The sequence below is a fragment of the Eschrichtius robustus genome, chromosome 3, assembly GCF_028021215.1.
Source record: "Eschrichtius robustus isolate mEscRob2 chromosome 3, mEscRob2.pri, whole genome shotgun sequence".
In the NCBI taxonomy this organism is placed as follows: domain Eukaryota; kingdom Metazoa; phylum Chordata; class Mammalia; order Artiodactyla; family Eschrichtiidae; genus Eschrichtius; species Eschrichtius robustus.
Window position 1 is genome coordinate 42,331,773 of NC_090826.1, and position 16,329 is coordinate 42,348,101.

At 35.0% G+C, this 16,329-nt stretch overlaps 1 protein-coding gene across 1 annotated transcript in view; it reads right to left on the bottom strand.

Annotated features, from left to right (window-relative positions):
* The window catches only part of FAF1 (Fas associated factor 1), a 478,956-nt gene that overhangs the window by 137,224 nt on the left and 325,403 nt on the right, over positions 1–16,329 (bottom strand). Inside the window, exons 10-12 of the mRNA XM_068539848.1 lie at positions 8,502–8,628; positions 7,482–7,545; positions 6,446–6,527 (exon numbers count right to left, since the gene is read on the bottom strand). Coding sequence (XP_068395949.1) covers positions 6,446–6,527; positions 7,482–7,545; positions 8,502–8,628 — 273 coding nt within the window. The remainder of the gene's footprint in view (positions 1–6,445; positions 6,528–7,481; positions 7,546–8,501; positions 8,629–16,329) is intronic.

The following is a 16,329-nucleotide window of genomic DNA, read 5'->3' on the forward strand; positions in this document are numbered from 1 at the left end:
ATGGGGACTCAGAACTGAAATATAAGAATTCCGATTATTTCTCTTTCTACCATACCTTTTATCTTTAAGTGAAAATGTTTAAGATTAGATATGGAACAAACTTCTTGAATTTACAGATGGAATACTTAAGAGATCCAATTTAGCTTTTTATCCTTTAAAAATAGGTAATGTGAATAACAAATACTTTCTAGGGACAGGGAGGGCTCTTTGAGAGAAATGATACAAATATGAATAAAGTCTACTAAAAAAAAATCAGCCTTGCTTTTGATATTTTAATAAATTTTACCTATATTGCTTTTCGAATATGGCTCTATGGTTCTCAAAAAACTGGCGAATAGCAGTAAATTGAGAAGAATGTTTTACACAGCAGCATATCTTAAAACTAACTTAATTATTAACTAATTAAAAAATAATTTTATTATAAACACTAAAGATTTTTACAATTTTAATTAGGTAGATCTGATTACTCAGTTGGAGAATTAGAGGCAAATTCTAAATATGATGCTAACAATATACTGTTTTGTGGAAATATCTAATTACAGAACAGTATATTTGGTACGGTTGCACTTATATAAAACTTAGCAACTTTTTTACTGATATATATGTTTGGAGACTTTTTCAAAAAATCACATTTAAAAGTAAAAACATTTAATAGTGGTTATTTTCAGGTTTGGGATTATGAGGCAACGCATTTTCTACTTTAAATGCATCTGTATTCTTTTCTTTTCAACAAACATTTTATTTGTATAATGAAAACACATTTCAAAACATTATATTAGGGTCATAGTTCTTATCTCACACATGTGCAGGATGCCGTCCTAGCTGTCATAAAAAATTACTCTAAAGACACTGTCTGCCTTTAAGGAATTTAAATTGAAAAGACAACAAAGACAAGATGAACAGACTGGGCATATTTTCCAAAGCACAAATAGGTTTGTTTGCCTGATTTTTCTGGATGATGGAGTGCTAGAAACTCACCAACTGCAGTTGTGGCTTCCGATTTGTATAGAACTTATTATGCCTAACAAATATTGACCAGTGATGGTTATTTAGGTTTCTTTTAACCTGAGGAAGTAGAAATAGCACTACTTTAAAATGGGCTGATTTTTAAAAATGAATGTAATAAAACTTGATAATGAACAAGCACTGTTAAAAGCAAAGCATTCATCTTAGTGCTATAAATGCTCAAATGGGTTCTCAAAATTCCTTTGTGGAACTGTTCTTAGAGCTAGTTCATGAATAATCAGTTTTGTTATTTTATGAACATTTCTCAAATTTGTCCAAAACTGTTTAAGAAGCACCTTAGCCATGATGCTGGGTGCATTTATGAATAGATCTCATTTAATCCTCAAAACAACCACATAAAGTAGATATGTATTATCATCTTTTTTTCCCCTAGATTAGAAACAGGCTCATTACTTGTTTGGGAACAGAGTTACTAAGTGGGAAATCAAGACATGAAGCACTGGTTTCCTTAATTTATGTGTAATATTTGGAAACAGCACTGGGTGTGAAGTGAAGATCTAAGGAGGTGTAACAGGATTACGGATATCAAAGCCCAGTCTTCCAAAGGGCTGCTGGGAAAGGAACAATCCTTGCCATGGCACATAAACCCTGGCACTGGGATTTTTATTGCTGTTGATTTTCAGTTACTACAAATGTCTAATCATTCTCTAGCGTACTTTTTGTTGTGAAGAGAACTCAGGGACAGCAGAACTGAGAGGTGGGGAGGCTCTAAGGAGAAAAAGAAACTTCTTTAAGGAAGTCCCAGGGAATCATGGTGTGGCCAGTGGTAACTCTTCTGCACATAATTAAGGAAGCTAACCACTGGCTCTCACTTATCTAAAGATAAAATATAAGCTTCATTCAACAAATATTTTTAAATGCCAGGTAATGCCAGGGCATCACAGTCCCCTCCATGCTCCTGTTGATGTTCCCAGCCTCATCATACCATGCAATCCAACTCTCTGTCTTGCACTTTTTTGCTCTCTGTCTTAATTTTTTTGGTTTTAATTCCCTCAATTGTAATCTTCTGGACTTTGCTTTTGATCTTCCTTCTGTTTAGAATTCTGTTATTTGCCTAAGTTTCATTTATCTTCTAAGATTCAGGTCAGAGATACCTCCTCAAGAAATCTCCCTGAATTCTAAGGCAGATGAAGAACCTTTCCTCTTTGCTTCTATAGCATGTTACACTATATGGATCTATTTATATTGTCTTATCTTCCCTACTAGACTGTGGACATGTCAAGGGCAGGAAACCTCTACATCCTAGGTCCTTAATAGGCATATGATACATATTCATGGCCTTCAACTCAATGAACATCCCTAATAGTTAAGGGCAAGGGAGAAGATCGTAAAACTGATCAACCCACTGTCAGAAGTCGAAACTATGTCACAATATACTTAAACACAAGAACTTAGAATACCTGTTTCACTGAAGTTGGAGCTCTGCTTTGAACAGTATTGTAAATTCCTCATGAAAAAGGCACAAAAAACTATGAGTACTCTCACCAAGTGCTCTCAAATGAAATCAGTCTGAAGCAGTTTTCATTAAGATGGATTGAATGTGGCATCGTGAGAAACACTTTATCAAATGTAGTGTTTTACTTAGTGATTAACTATATACCAGTTGATGAAGCTCCCCAAATCCTTTGTAATCCCACCACTCCAATAAACATTTAATGAGTATATAAGTTCAAAAAGCCTAGCAGAGGATTTAAACCTTCAATCTTGTTTTTATTTACTCTTGGAACTCAATTTCTCACTTCAAGTGAAGAATGCTGGTGCTCAAGGCTCATCTGTTGCCCTGGTAAAATTAATGTGCCTTCCACAGTTTAAATTAAACATGCAATGTTTAAGACGAAAGAAATTTAGTAACAATGGCAGAGTATCGGTCATTCTTGCCTTAAAATATTTGAACATCAGCAAACTGTTTTCTTCAAAATGATTCATTCAGAAGTTTTAAAAAAAATATTGAAAACGATTTGTTTTCACTCTCAAATGTACAGTCTGAAAAGGAGAGATGAAGTTTGAGGATTGAATCCTGTAGTATAGCAGTTAGCACTGAAAAGCTTCTGGAAGTAAGGTGGTATAGTGTAAAACACACTTACATGTGTTGGAACACCTGCACTCTCATTTGGCCTCCACTACTTACCCTTGATTTGTCTTTGGTTAAGTCATGTAGCTTTTCTGAGCTTCCTCATCTCTACAATGAGAATATTGATATTATATATCCCCATCTCACCGGTTTGTTGTGGGGTTCAAATGAGATATGCATAGGAAGGAGCTTCATAAACCACAGAGCACAATATAAATCTAAAGTAGCAGTGCTATTTCTATACTTTCTATACAATCCTCTCTAATTTTGAAAGGAGATGTATATAATTTGGTTGGTGACTATAATAAATGCCCCTGCTTAGATCTAATTTTGAATAATTTACCCACTCTGTGGATGAATTTTACTTAAGTTTAGGGCAATGTAATAAATGATACATAAACTGTTGTTGATCTTTAACTTGGAAAAGAGAAAAAAGGAAAGAAAAAAGCCCTGGACAAGGGGAAAAAGATAAAGACAGTTTAGGAGTCCAAAGAGGTCAGTGGATTTGGGTATCAATCTAATATGAAACAAAACACATGAGCCAATGATTTCCAGTTGTTAAAATACCAATACACTCATCAAAAGCAAACAATCAATTGTTTCATTAGAAATACCCAGAAGTTAATAAGAAAGAGTTTACGCTCCTCTGGGAATCATCAGTCTGAATAAATCCAAATGCCAATTTACTATACAAAGACACTCAATAAAAAGTTCTTTCGTCTATTATATACTGTATATTTAAATAATGTATCGTCACAAAGTTATAATGTTTATAGTAGCTTTTTAAATGTAATTTAAAAGATGTCTATGCTTATTTGGGAGCTATATTTAGGTTATAAAAGGCCCTCACATTTTCTGGTTACTTCAACTGCTTAGCAATCTTACTGGAAAAACAGAGACAAATTAACCCCAAATACATTCTTATCCAGGAATGAACTGAAAAATAGATTATTTTAAAGCTATAATTACTCTTTCAAACATATTTATGTTCAACAATAAGTGATTGTTTAAATATAATAACATTGCTGTACAATGAGAGACTTAATAACCATTAGAAATCCTGTTATAATAAAGTATTCAGCATTACTTACAAAGCATTCTTGCAACAACAACAACAACAACAACAACAAAAAATTGACCTGAATCTAACAAAGCTTTTAGACTTAATAGCCATTTCTCAGGAAATACAGAGATAGAGGAACAAGTTAAATCATATCACAAGGAAACAATCACACAAATCCAGAATCTGGAACAATCTGTAAGTCATCCAGCATGATTTCTTCACAAAGCAAATGTCATAAAAAGGGGTGGGTGGGGGTAAAAAGCAGGTGTCTGCTTAAAAGGGTTTAAGAAATCTAACAACCAAATGTAATTTGTGATCCTTGAGTGGATCACGATTTCCAAAAAAAGAGTCAACTGGTGAACTTTGAATATGCACTGGATACTAGATGACATTAGGAAATTATTGTTAGTATGTTACATGTGACAGTGGTATTGTGATTCTGTAGGGGAATGTCATTATTTTTGGAAAGTGCATGCAGATGTTTTTAGGGGTAAAATATGATGTCTGTGATTCACTTTGAAATGGCTTAGCAAAAAATAATGAATATATAAGAGTATCCTAAGTGTTTTATGTAGTTTAATAATTTCAAAAGTTTAATTGCTAAAGCCCCATTAAAACTTCGGGATGCCCTGTATATAGAAGAAGCAAATATGGCAAAATTTTAGTAATTGTTAAATCTAGGTATAGGGGATTTAAGTGTTTATTGTACTACTCCTTTACTTTTTCTGTATTAAAAATTGTTTTAATAAAAGTTAAAATATTATAAAATATAATTAAGTAAATGATTATATAATATTAAAAGGTGAAGATAAGCTGTTTTAACAGGATTATAACATGATCAATTTTATATTAAATATGCATGTGTGCTCAATGGAATAAATAATAAATATATGGAAAGAACATATAATCTGTGTTAGAATATATTTTTTTAGCTTTTCAGTATCTTCCATAAACCTGTACTTATGGAAACTATAAACCTGTATTACCATAAATATATATTTCGTCAAAAATAAAATCCATTTAATATAGATTTAATAGTTAAAAAATAGATGTTTAAAATTGCCTTTACAATGGGCTATTCCACTATTCTTAGGGTAGAGAACAGTTTATGTTTCTTAATCTACTTCATTGAACTGTCAGTGATAGATCTAAGCTTGATCGCTAATTATTGTCTTGGAATTAAATTTTTAAAAACTGTTTAAAATGAATTTTTCTTTAGGTCAGAGTTTAACGTAAGTAGAAACTAGAAATTTCAGAGGCATCCTTGCACTCTATTCTCAAAATTCTTTGTCCTCTTTAATTCCAATAGCTTTCCCTCTAACTCCATCTACACCTTATTCCTTCCTTCCTCTCTCTTTCTTCCTTCATTCATTAAACATACAGAGTATTTACTATGTGTAGGGATGTAAGGTACACCGTCACTGCCAAAAAGAAAATCAAATCTCTTGAGAAGACATATATATAAAAGAGAGAGAATGGATAATTAAAAGCAATGTGTTATCATTGCAAAGTACTAAAGGGTGGGTGTGGAAGAGTAGGAGTCAACCAGGTAAAGAGCACGATGAAAGGCATTCCTGACAGTGGGGCAGCATGAAAAAAGAGTAAGATTATGGGGAAGTACAAACGGTACACTACTGCTAGATTTATTAAGTGTAAGGCAGGAAATGGGAAGAGCTGAAGTTGTACAGATAGGCAGGAGCCAGATAACTGGGGTCTCGACTACAGTGTCAACATATAAATAGAGCAACCACACAGAATCTTCGTGCTCAAAATGTTAACTTCTGATTTCTTATTACATACTTGGATCTACTTGATTTCAAGATCACAAGACCCCTTTCTATATTTAAGGAAAAATCTTTTTGTTGTCTAAAATGACCCTTAGGAAAAAATACTACAGTTGTAAGATATATACTATTAGATGGAATAATCATTTGGGGAAAAGACTGAAGGACAAATCATTTAGCAAGAAACTGTCAATCACATAACTGAAAAGAATACGAACACGTAGCCTGGTCCCTTCTAAGCATGTCCACCCCTTTCTCCCCCTAAAAAAAAAAAAACCCGTTTCAGAGCTTGACAAAGACTTCTGCAAAAGCCAGCAGTACCCTATCATACTACTGCCCCTCTGAAATGGGCATCTTGGTGATGATTAGGTTGGTAGATGAACCAGAAACAAAATCAAGTCTTCAATCTGAAAAAAACAGAAAACATCAAGCATTGCCTCAGGCCTGGTGGTAAACCTACGGGATATACTTTTTAATCAGAAAAGGTAAGATTCCACTTACATCTCGGGCTTTCACATAGAAGGCCTCTTGAAAAGCTGCTTCTAATGAGCCAATAAAAAATACAGGATGGCAGTCACCATATCTATAGGAAAAATTGTGTCTATTAATTAAAATACATTTCAAATTTACTTCAAATTTCACAAGTCTAACCAATGAGTTTTAAGTAAATGTTGGGGCTAATGTCTCTTAAGTATAGACAAAACATTAAAACATTTCTTTAAAGGCTTAGGAATGGGCTTCATTACTTTTTTGAACTCTTCTTGGCCTATACCGACATATCAGAAGACTGGAATTTTAAGTACATCTAGCAAATGGACTTAATGAGTGCTATGAAACCATGCCATTTACAAGTAGCAATTCCTGGTTACCCACTTCCCTAAGATTTTCCTAGTTACAATAGCCTTAACTTTCCATTTTAGTTCATTTATTCTGTAACACAGAGGGAAAAAAATGGTTCCTTGCTAAGTTTCCAAATTACATTACATCAGAAAATAGAACTAAAGAGAAATACTGTTTACATGAAAATTTACGTTTAAATATTTAAATCTTTTTAAACACCTCTAGGCGAATCTCAAATGCATAGAAAATTTTATATTACACTATTAAAAGAAGAAATGCTAAATGATTCCAAAACAAAAATTAAAAGAAAAAATTCACTTATATCTAAAATTTTTAAATTATTTTTTTATTCAATATTACTTTTAAAAGATTTTGTTTGTCCTAGGATATACTAAAACTTAGTATCCTATAACCTAGTCCTTTTGGAAATATAGTCAAGATATTAAATTAGTAATCCATTTATTATGCTTCTATAAAGATATAGAGATAAGATAAATACATCTCTGAAGCGGCATAGTTTACTAGTTATCTGATTTGAATATACTGTATTCACTATTAGGACTATATATATTGATAAATGTATCCTTTGAATACTTTAAGGAGAAACTGAAAACAATCTCTGATTAAAGTTGCTTCAGAAAAATCACAGTAGCATTAAAAGAACATCAATTTTATATAGTTAATGTCCTAACCCTACCTTGAAGAAAACTCTGCTGTAAATTGTAATAAGGCATCTCCTTCATTTTCTGCGTTTTCTGGCACTAAAAAACAAACAAAAGAAAAAACAAAAACAAAAAACCAAAACAAATAGACACAAAAAACAAACCACATAACATCTAATCCCACATATAAGAAATATATTTAATCAATAAAGAAGAATTAAATTTTAGTTTCTGTGATACATCTGAGGAGACATTTTAACTCGACATACATTAGAAGATTTCATCAAACCTTAAAAAAGAACCTCAAAAAAATTTCAAGCTCATAAATTTCTGAAAACCAACTGATACAATCCTGCTAGGTGTTGAAAATATGTGCCAGTCATCAATTATGCTTGAAATGACATCTTGTGATTGAATTATATAAAAAGGTTCTCAAATTATTCTAAAGACCTTATTAATCAGGAAAATAGTCATTTTATGTAAATATTGCATCTATTTCTGCCCATGAATGTCCCCTAATTTCACAGAGTAAATGAGCCATTTATGGGCTTATTTTAATAGTCATTTTGTATATAGCACCACTTATGATCCTATACTATGCATCTTGTCAGGTGCAAGTGAGGGAGATGGCACATTTAGTTTACTTCTTTCCTTCCAAAGATGGGTACCAGTGAATGGAAAAGTAATATAACTACTGATAAAACTGATATCTCCAATAAGATGTGTGGTGACAAGTACAGTCACAAAAAGTACAGCTATTTTGTTTATCAATTTCTGGGTTTAAAGTAAAGAGATAAACTCACAACTAATTATACATGTGAAACAAAAGTTACATTCCCTTGAGTTTTTAATGAATTTTACTAAAGTATTGGGAATGGTTGGGCTTAAGATCAAAATTCAAGAGGCTCTAGTTCTTATGAATAATGTCTACCTCTATATTTTCTCTCTCCAAACCTGAAAGTCAGTAAGAGATTTTTAAGTTCATTGTTCCTCATAAGTTTCTGCACTAGGAGGGAGAATTACAATGCTGGACCCAAAGAGCTATTAATACTCACTCATTGGAGATTTTCTCAAGGCAGATGACGCCATGCCGAATACTTCTCCATCATCCACCCCAAATTCGGAAGCATCTTCAAAGTCATCTCCATCACTATCACTAACCATATGAACATCGGTGCTTTGCTATTTAAGGAAAGTCCTATGATTAGTTTCATACTAACTTTAGGAAATCAAATTCCAAAATATAAATTATGTAATTACAATAGGACATTAGCATTATAAAAGTTTTATTAAATAAGAAGTTATTTGCTAGAGTGAAGCTTAATATTTCTCATTTTAATGCTTACATATAATTTCTAATCTTGCTGTGATACCCCTAGACTAAAGGCTGGAGCCTGAGTGAAAAAGAAGAATGCTTACAAACTCAATGAAGACTGGGATTTTTATCTGTTTGACCCCCAGCCTATGGTATACAATTAGGTGCTCAATAAATATTCGTTCAATAAATGAAGAAACGGGTACAATCTAAGAGGTCAGAGATAAATAAGCTATACGAGTCTTTCAAAAAGCTCATGGTAATCTAAACTTTTGGGCAGAAGTAATGGTAGCATTTAAAAATTTGCCTCTTCCCTACTGCAATGGTTCTCAAATTTCTCATTAGTGAAATATGGTACACTATCCCCATGTGTTATTGGAAGATAACATGAAATACACTATATACGAAAGCTCTTTGTAAACTGAAGGCCATTAAATATGAGATGTAATAATGATGCTTCAATTCAATAAACATTTACTGAGAATTTACTACATGCTGGGCACTAATAAATATGCTCCGTTTATTTTGTTTTCAGCAACGTCCGTTGAGATATAAGGTAGTACAATGAAAAACATCAGTTTCAAAATATGAACTTGGCTCCTGATCTCTAAGTTAGAATGGGATTTCAAAAATACTGAGATTTCAAACATTTGAACTGAGTTGTGAATACTGACAAATATTAATGTCTTGGATAAGAAGGGGGTCCCAGCAAGGTATCTGGCTAAGTGCCTATCTGTACCATGTTTAATAAATAAAGTCTACAAAGACCATTTAATAAATGAAATTTCTATCTTTCAAAATATGGTGCTATGTACCCAAATTATGAAAATGCATTAAAAGAAACTCAGAATCAAAGACTCATGAAACTTGGCTAGAGGGGATGTTAGAGTTCAGTCAGTCATAGAATCATAGATTTTAAAGCTGGAAGGGATTTTAAAGATCTCTCACTAACGGTTTTCAAATTTCTTTTCACAGAGTTACCTCCCTCCCCTAGCCCCAGGCAAAATATTATGTAAAATTATAGTGAATACATTAGATAAAAGTAAGGCCACTCTGGCTGATGCAGGGAGAGGAAAACAAAGAGCCTAATGCTCCTGGCCTTAGCCTTTTCTTCTTCACATCCCTTTCATAGCTGGGGTACCTCTGAAGGCTCTCAGGACACTACGGAACATTTTTTTTTTAAATTTTTTATTTATTTATTTATTTTTATTTTATTTATGGCTGTGTTGGGTCTCCGTTTCTGTGCGAGGGCTTTCTCTAGTTGCGGCAAGCGGGGGCCACTCTTCATCGCGGTGCGCGGGCCTCTCACTATCGCGGCCTCTCTTGTTGCGGAGCACAAGCTCCAGACGCGCAGGCTCAGCAACTGTGGTTCACGGGCCTAGTCGCTCTGCGGCATGTGGGATCTTCCCAGACCAGGGCTCGAACCCGTGTCCCCTGCATTGGCAGGCAGATTCTCAACCACTGCGCCACCAGGGAAGCCCCCAGAACAATTTTTAAAACTACTAATCTAGTGAGTCTAACAGCTCCAAATAAGGAAGGCAAGATATTTACTCCATATGACTCAGCAGGCTTAGCATTTCCTCCTTGGGCATAACCAAGCATTAATGCCCATAATTGTTAACATTTTCCCTCTTACCTTAAAGACAGTTTACCCAATGGTTTGAATAGAGAAGGAAATGTACATATACTTACTGGATGAATAAGAATGGTTCTTGCCCTAAGCATCTACCTGCTATTCTGACTATACCACTATTTCTCACAGAAGCCTTGGTTCTACTTGTACTCCTAATGCTACTTTAGTGTTTTGCTTTGTAGAGCCAAGACCGCCTCTTGATTTCAGCAATTTAACAGCATAAAAATTCAAAACCCTTTCTCATTTCAAAACAGTGAAGGAGCTTCCCCTTCAAAATAACACATTTACTAGGACTGTAACTGTACTTGAATTCCATCTGTTTCAGGTAGGCAAATATCTGGAGCATGAACTTCCCTTGAATTCTTAAATGTGTAAAGGCTCAGGATCTAAAAGGCACACTACACATTCCTTTAGGGTACTTAGCCAGGTTTGCAGGCAAGTGGAAAGAAACAAAAGTCCAGTATGACAAACTTTCTCACATCTTCTGTCAGCTAGGCTATCATCTCAGCCTTCACTTCGTCTTGCCTAGTACTCACCCTCCCTTAAAGAGGCGTTAGGTTAAGAAGGAGGTTTGGAGGACACAGGGATGAAAAAGAAAGGAACTGTTCTATATATCATCTTTTTTTTCTTACTGCTTTCACCTTACTCCCCCACATCTATCCTCTTTCTTCTAATCCAGCTTTCAGTCAAATAATAGCCCCTTTCCATAATAAGAGGACTAGGACAGTGATTTTAATTTTGTGCCTATGCAACACATTATTTTGTCTTCACAAAGTACAGAATTCCCAACTCTCTTAAGATCCCAGAAAACAAAATCCTACAACAACAACATCTTCAAAGGGAGGTATCTAAAAAGCCGATTTTGTTGAAAAAAGTATATTTTGAATATGAATTATTGAAGTATCTGCAAGAATGAGCTACTTAATTATGTATAAGGAACTCCCAATCTCTTTCTTATCAGCCATCTAACAGGTTAGGAAAATCTTTTTCTAAAAAATGAGATAAACAATCTTTTTTCATTAATGTTTGCTGATGAGAATAGATAATCTCTTGGTTCAGTCATGGTTGCTCTAAAATTCTTTGAAACCAGAGAAGCTATTTATTCAAAATTTTTTAAAAAGGTAAAAAAAATTAGTGATTCTATTTTGGCTCTTTAATGCATTCATTTATTCCCTTTATCATTTACCATACATTCATAAACCCTACTAAATGCTACATTGCCTGGACTTGAGTGAAAGATATACAGTGTATGTTCTCTCAAGGAATACAATATAATATATATATAGATAATTATAATACCTAACAATAAGTGTTATGATAGGTAAGTTCAGAGGAGAGTACCTAAATTATTGGGAGTGGGAGGAATCAGGGCAAACTTCTTAGAAAAGATGATCACCGAACTGCTTGAGACAAAAATTTAGAACTCATACATGAATAAGACAAGCTTATAATTGAAGCTGATATTTCTTTCACCAACTACTTACTATGTCAAAGAACCAGGTTAAAAGCTTGGGATACAGAGAGAAAACATGGTTCCAAATTTCAAGAAATTCCCATTTTAAAGGAAGCTATATTTAGTTGCAAATATGTCTTTTCCAGTGTGTTAAGAGATACAATAAAAGTATAAGCAAAGTCTATTGGAGAATAAAGGAAAGAGTGATTAGTTACTTTAGAAGACTGTGCAAGGCCTGATGCAAGTGCTAATATTTAACCCATATCTTTAAAAAAGATATCAATGTTGTGGAGTGTATGTAATGGAAGATTGGTGGGGAGGGAGTTGTACTCTAGGCAGAGAAAAAACACAAGCAAGAAACTGGATATTTAAAAAATCAATAAAGAATTCCAAAAAACAAACTGAATCATCAGCTCTATGTATGGAAGAGGAATGTGGACTGGCTATAAGGCCAGAAAGTTTTCATGAAACTAGATTGTAGTAGTCCTTAAATTGGTACACTAAGGTATTTGGACTTTACTCTGATGGCAATAGGGAAATCACTAAAGGTTTTTAGGCGGAGGACTGTTCAAGGGAACAATTGTGATGGGTGTGTGTGTGTGTGTGTGTGTGTATATCTGCGTGTGCACGTGCATGCACGCGCGTGTGTTTGCGGTGGTTTGGCAGCATATGGCAGATTAGACTTGAAGACATGAGAAGGGATACTTATTTCAATGTTCCAAGCGAAAGGATTTGAGAGCCTATACTTTAGTAGTAGTGGGAATTCAATGAAGGGGACAGACTTAAAATATACTTCAGTAGAACTAATAGGAATTGTTGACCAATTAGATTTGAGGATGAAAAAAATGAAAGAGGCATATGAAACAAAAATTTCTAGTTTGGGTGACTGAGTGGTAGGGAAGGTCAGGTTTGGTGAGGAAGAATATTGAGGCCAGTTCTCAGATAGAATACATTTGAGGAAGCTGTAGGGCATCCAGGTAAAAACATCTAGTAGGCAACTGGAAAAAAAAAACTCTTTTTAGGAGCTCAAGGAAGAGATCCAGAAAAGATTTAGATTTTGAAATAATCAGCAGATAAATAATAGTAGAGGCTACAGAAATGAATAAGATCATTCAGTTAAAAAATAAAGGAAGAACAGTGATAAGGATAAAAGTTAACAGAATATATATTTCAACTGGTGAAGAAAAAGAAACAGTAAAAGAGATGGAAAGATAACTGTCAAAGATTAGAAAGGCAATTAAGAGAAAGAATCTGAGAAGTAAGGTGTGAGAAAATCTCAGTGGAGACAAGCAATGTAAACAGATTCAGCAGGATGAGAATTAAGAAAGAGACAGTTATGGCACTGTGACAAAAAAAAACAAACAAACACAACACAACAAAGAAACCTGGATTTATAATCAAAAGACCTAGTGTTGAATACTTTGCCATTTTCTGTATGACTTTGGGCAAGCATCATTGCATCACCACTGTAGAAGGTGACTTATATTGACCCACAGAGTTGGCTGTGAAAGTGAAAAAAGGTGGCATAGCATGGTATTTTATAAAAACTGTTTTTTCCTGTCCCATACTTCTTTTTACTGAAGTATAGCTGATGTACAATATTATATGTTACAGGTGTACAACATAGTGGTTCACAACTTTTAAAGGTTATATTCTATTTATAGTTATTATAAAATATTGCCTATATTCCCTGTGTTGTATAATATATCCTTGTAGCTTATTTTATACATAGCAGTTTGTACCTCTTAATCCCCTACCTCTGTCTTGGCCCTCCCTTCCCCCTCCCCACTGGTAACCCCTAGCTTGTTCTCCATATCTGTGAGTCTGCTTCTTTTTTGCTATATTCACTAGTTTGTTGTATTTTTTAGATTCCACACATAAGTGATATCATATAGTATTTGTCTTTCTCTGTCTTATTCCATTTAGCATAATACCTTCCAAGGCTATCCATGCTACTGCAAATGGTAAAATTTCATTCCTTTTTATGGCTGAGTAGTATTCCATTGTGTGTGTGTGTGTGTGTGTGTGTGTGTGTGTGTGCGAGCGCGCGCGTGTGTGTGTGTATACACATACACACACACACCAGGGCCCCTGGGCTGGAGAGCTCATCGTGGGGCTCAGAACTTACTCCTATGGGAGAACCTCTGCAATGTAATTATTCTCCAGTTTGTGAGTCGCCCACCTGGGACTATGGGACTTGACTATATCATGAGTCTGCCCCTCCTACCCATCTCATTGTAGTTTCTTCTTTATGTCTTTAGTTGGAGGAGATCTTTTCTGGTAGGTTCCAGTCTTCTTCATCGATGGTTATTCTGCAAATAGTTGTGATTCTGTTGTGCTTGTGAGAGGAGGTGAGCTCAGGGTCTTTCTACTCCGCCATCTTAGCCGATCTCCCAAAAACTATTATCTGCCACTAATAGTTAAATTCAATTTTAGTCACTCCGTAGAAAGAAGCCACGTTGTAGTGAGTTAAGTAAATAGACAATGAAGAAATAGAGTCAGCCAGTACAGATTACTCTAAGAAGCTTGGCTGTGAAAAAAAGAACAGATGAGCTAACGCTTGAAGGGGAGCTAAGTTTGAAGGAATATATATATATTTTTAGGATGAGAAGATCTGAACATATTCTTAAGATGAAGAGAAGGAACCAATAGAGAGGGAGAGGATAAAAATGCAAGAGAGAGCCCTTACCCCTCCCATGTTGTGGGAGAGGCTAGTGGGGGTAGGATCAAGATAATGCGCAGAACATAAACTCTAATAGCAAACACCTCAACTAACAAATTAGGGTAAAAAATTTGATGCTGACATAAAAGTATCCTAATTTGAACAGTCAAAAAGGAAAGGATCATAAAAATCTTGATATATCAGATCAGTTGGGACAGTTTCAAAGAATAGCAGGTCCCTCTATGACTGGAATAAACAGTTTTTGTCTTGGGTTGACAATGAGCATTAATAAGGGTGAGGAGATGGGTTTTGGGGGAGACATGGTAAGTTCAGTTTTATACAGAGCGAATTATCCTTATCTCCTCCCTCTTTCTTCTCCCACAGATCCTATCAGTCACCAATCCTACTGATTTTCCCTCCAAAATATATCCTGAATCCATTTCCTTCTCTCTTTTCTTAACTAGTGATGTTCTAGTTGAAGGTCTCATTATCTTCTGCCTGTACTAGCACAATAGATTCATATCTGATTTCTCTGTCTCCAGTCTTGCTTCCTTTACATCTAGCCTCTGCATAGCAAAGTGCTTTTCTCTAAAATGTCCATTATGGAAAATAAAAAAATCATTCCCCACTTAAAAGCCTTCTGTGCCTGCCCAGAGTTCAAGTTCCCAACTTGACATATAAGACCTATTCACCATTGTCTCATCTTTTATCTTTCTTTGTCTCGCACTTTATTTTTTATTTTTTTTTTACAAAGTTCTTTTTTTTTTTTAAAGTTTTTATTGAATTTGTTGCAATATTGCTTCTGTTTTTTTTTTAATGTTTTGGTTTTTTGGCCCAAGGCATGTGGGATCTTAACTCCCTGACCAGGGACTGAACCTGCACCCCCTGCATTGGAAGGCGAAGTCTTAACCACTGGATCGCCAGGGAAGTCCCCTCCCACTTTATTTTGCATGAACAAACTGCACTCATGTCACCCCATATACTACATTATATCATGCTATTTCCTCTGAATGGAATACTATTTCCATGTTTCTTCATTTGTCTGACTGTGACTCATTCTTTTAATTCGATTTGGATGTCAACTGCTGTAGTTCCCTCCTCCCCCAGCTCCTTCTTCTTTTTAAAAAATATTCATTCACAGATATTTATTCTGTGGCTGGTATGTACCAGACACTTTATTTTATTTTGCTTTTTATAAATTTATTTCATTTATTTTATTTTTGGCTACATTGGGTCTTCATTGCTGCATGCGGACTTTCTCTAGTCGTGGCGAGCGGGGGCTACTCTTCGTTGCGGTGCATGGGCTTCTCATTGTGGTGGCTTCTCTTGTTGTAGAGCATGGGCTCTAGGCATGTGGGCTTCAGTAGTTGTGGCTCGCAGGCTCTAGAGCACAGGCTCAGTAGTTGTGGCGCACGGGTTTAGTTGCTCCATGGCATGTGGGATCTTCCCGGGCCAGGGCTTGAACCCGTGTCCCCTGCATTGGCAGGCGGATTCTTAAACACTGCGCCACCAGGGAAGCCCCTCAGGCACTTTACTAGGTGTTAGGGCTACAGAGGTAGATGAGGCAGACAAGCCTTTTGCCTAAAAACATTCTTGAAGGTTATAGCACCCTTCCCCCATACATGTGCTCCCCTAGTATCTTATGCTTATCTCACTTTTCTCATTAGTTATATAATATGAAATTTTCAGTTTATATTCATTTGACTAGCACATAGTTAAGTATTCAACAGACATCTCTGTAACCAAAAATATAAATCAATAGTTTTAACATTAACTATATTTTAAATTTCTTTTTTTGTTATTCTTGGAATACCCCTCCT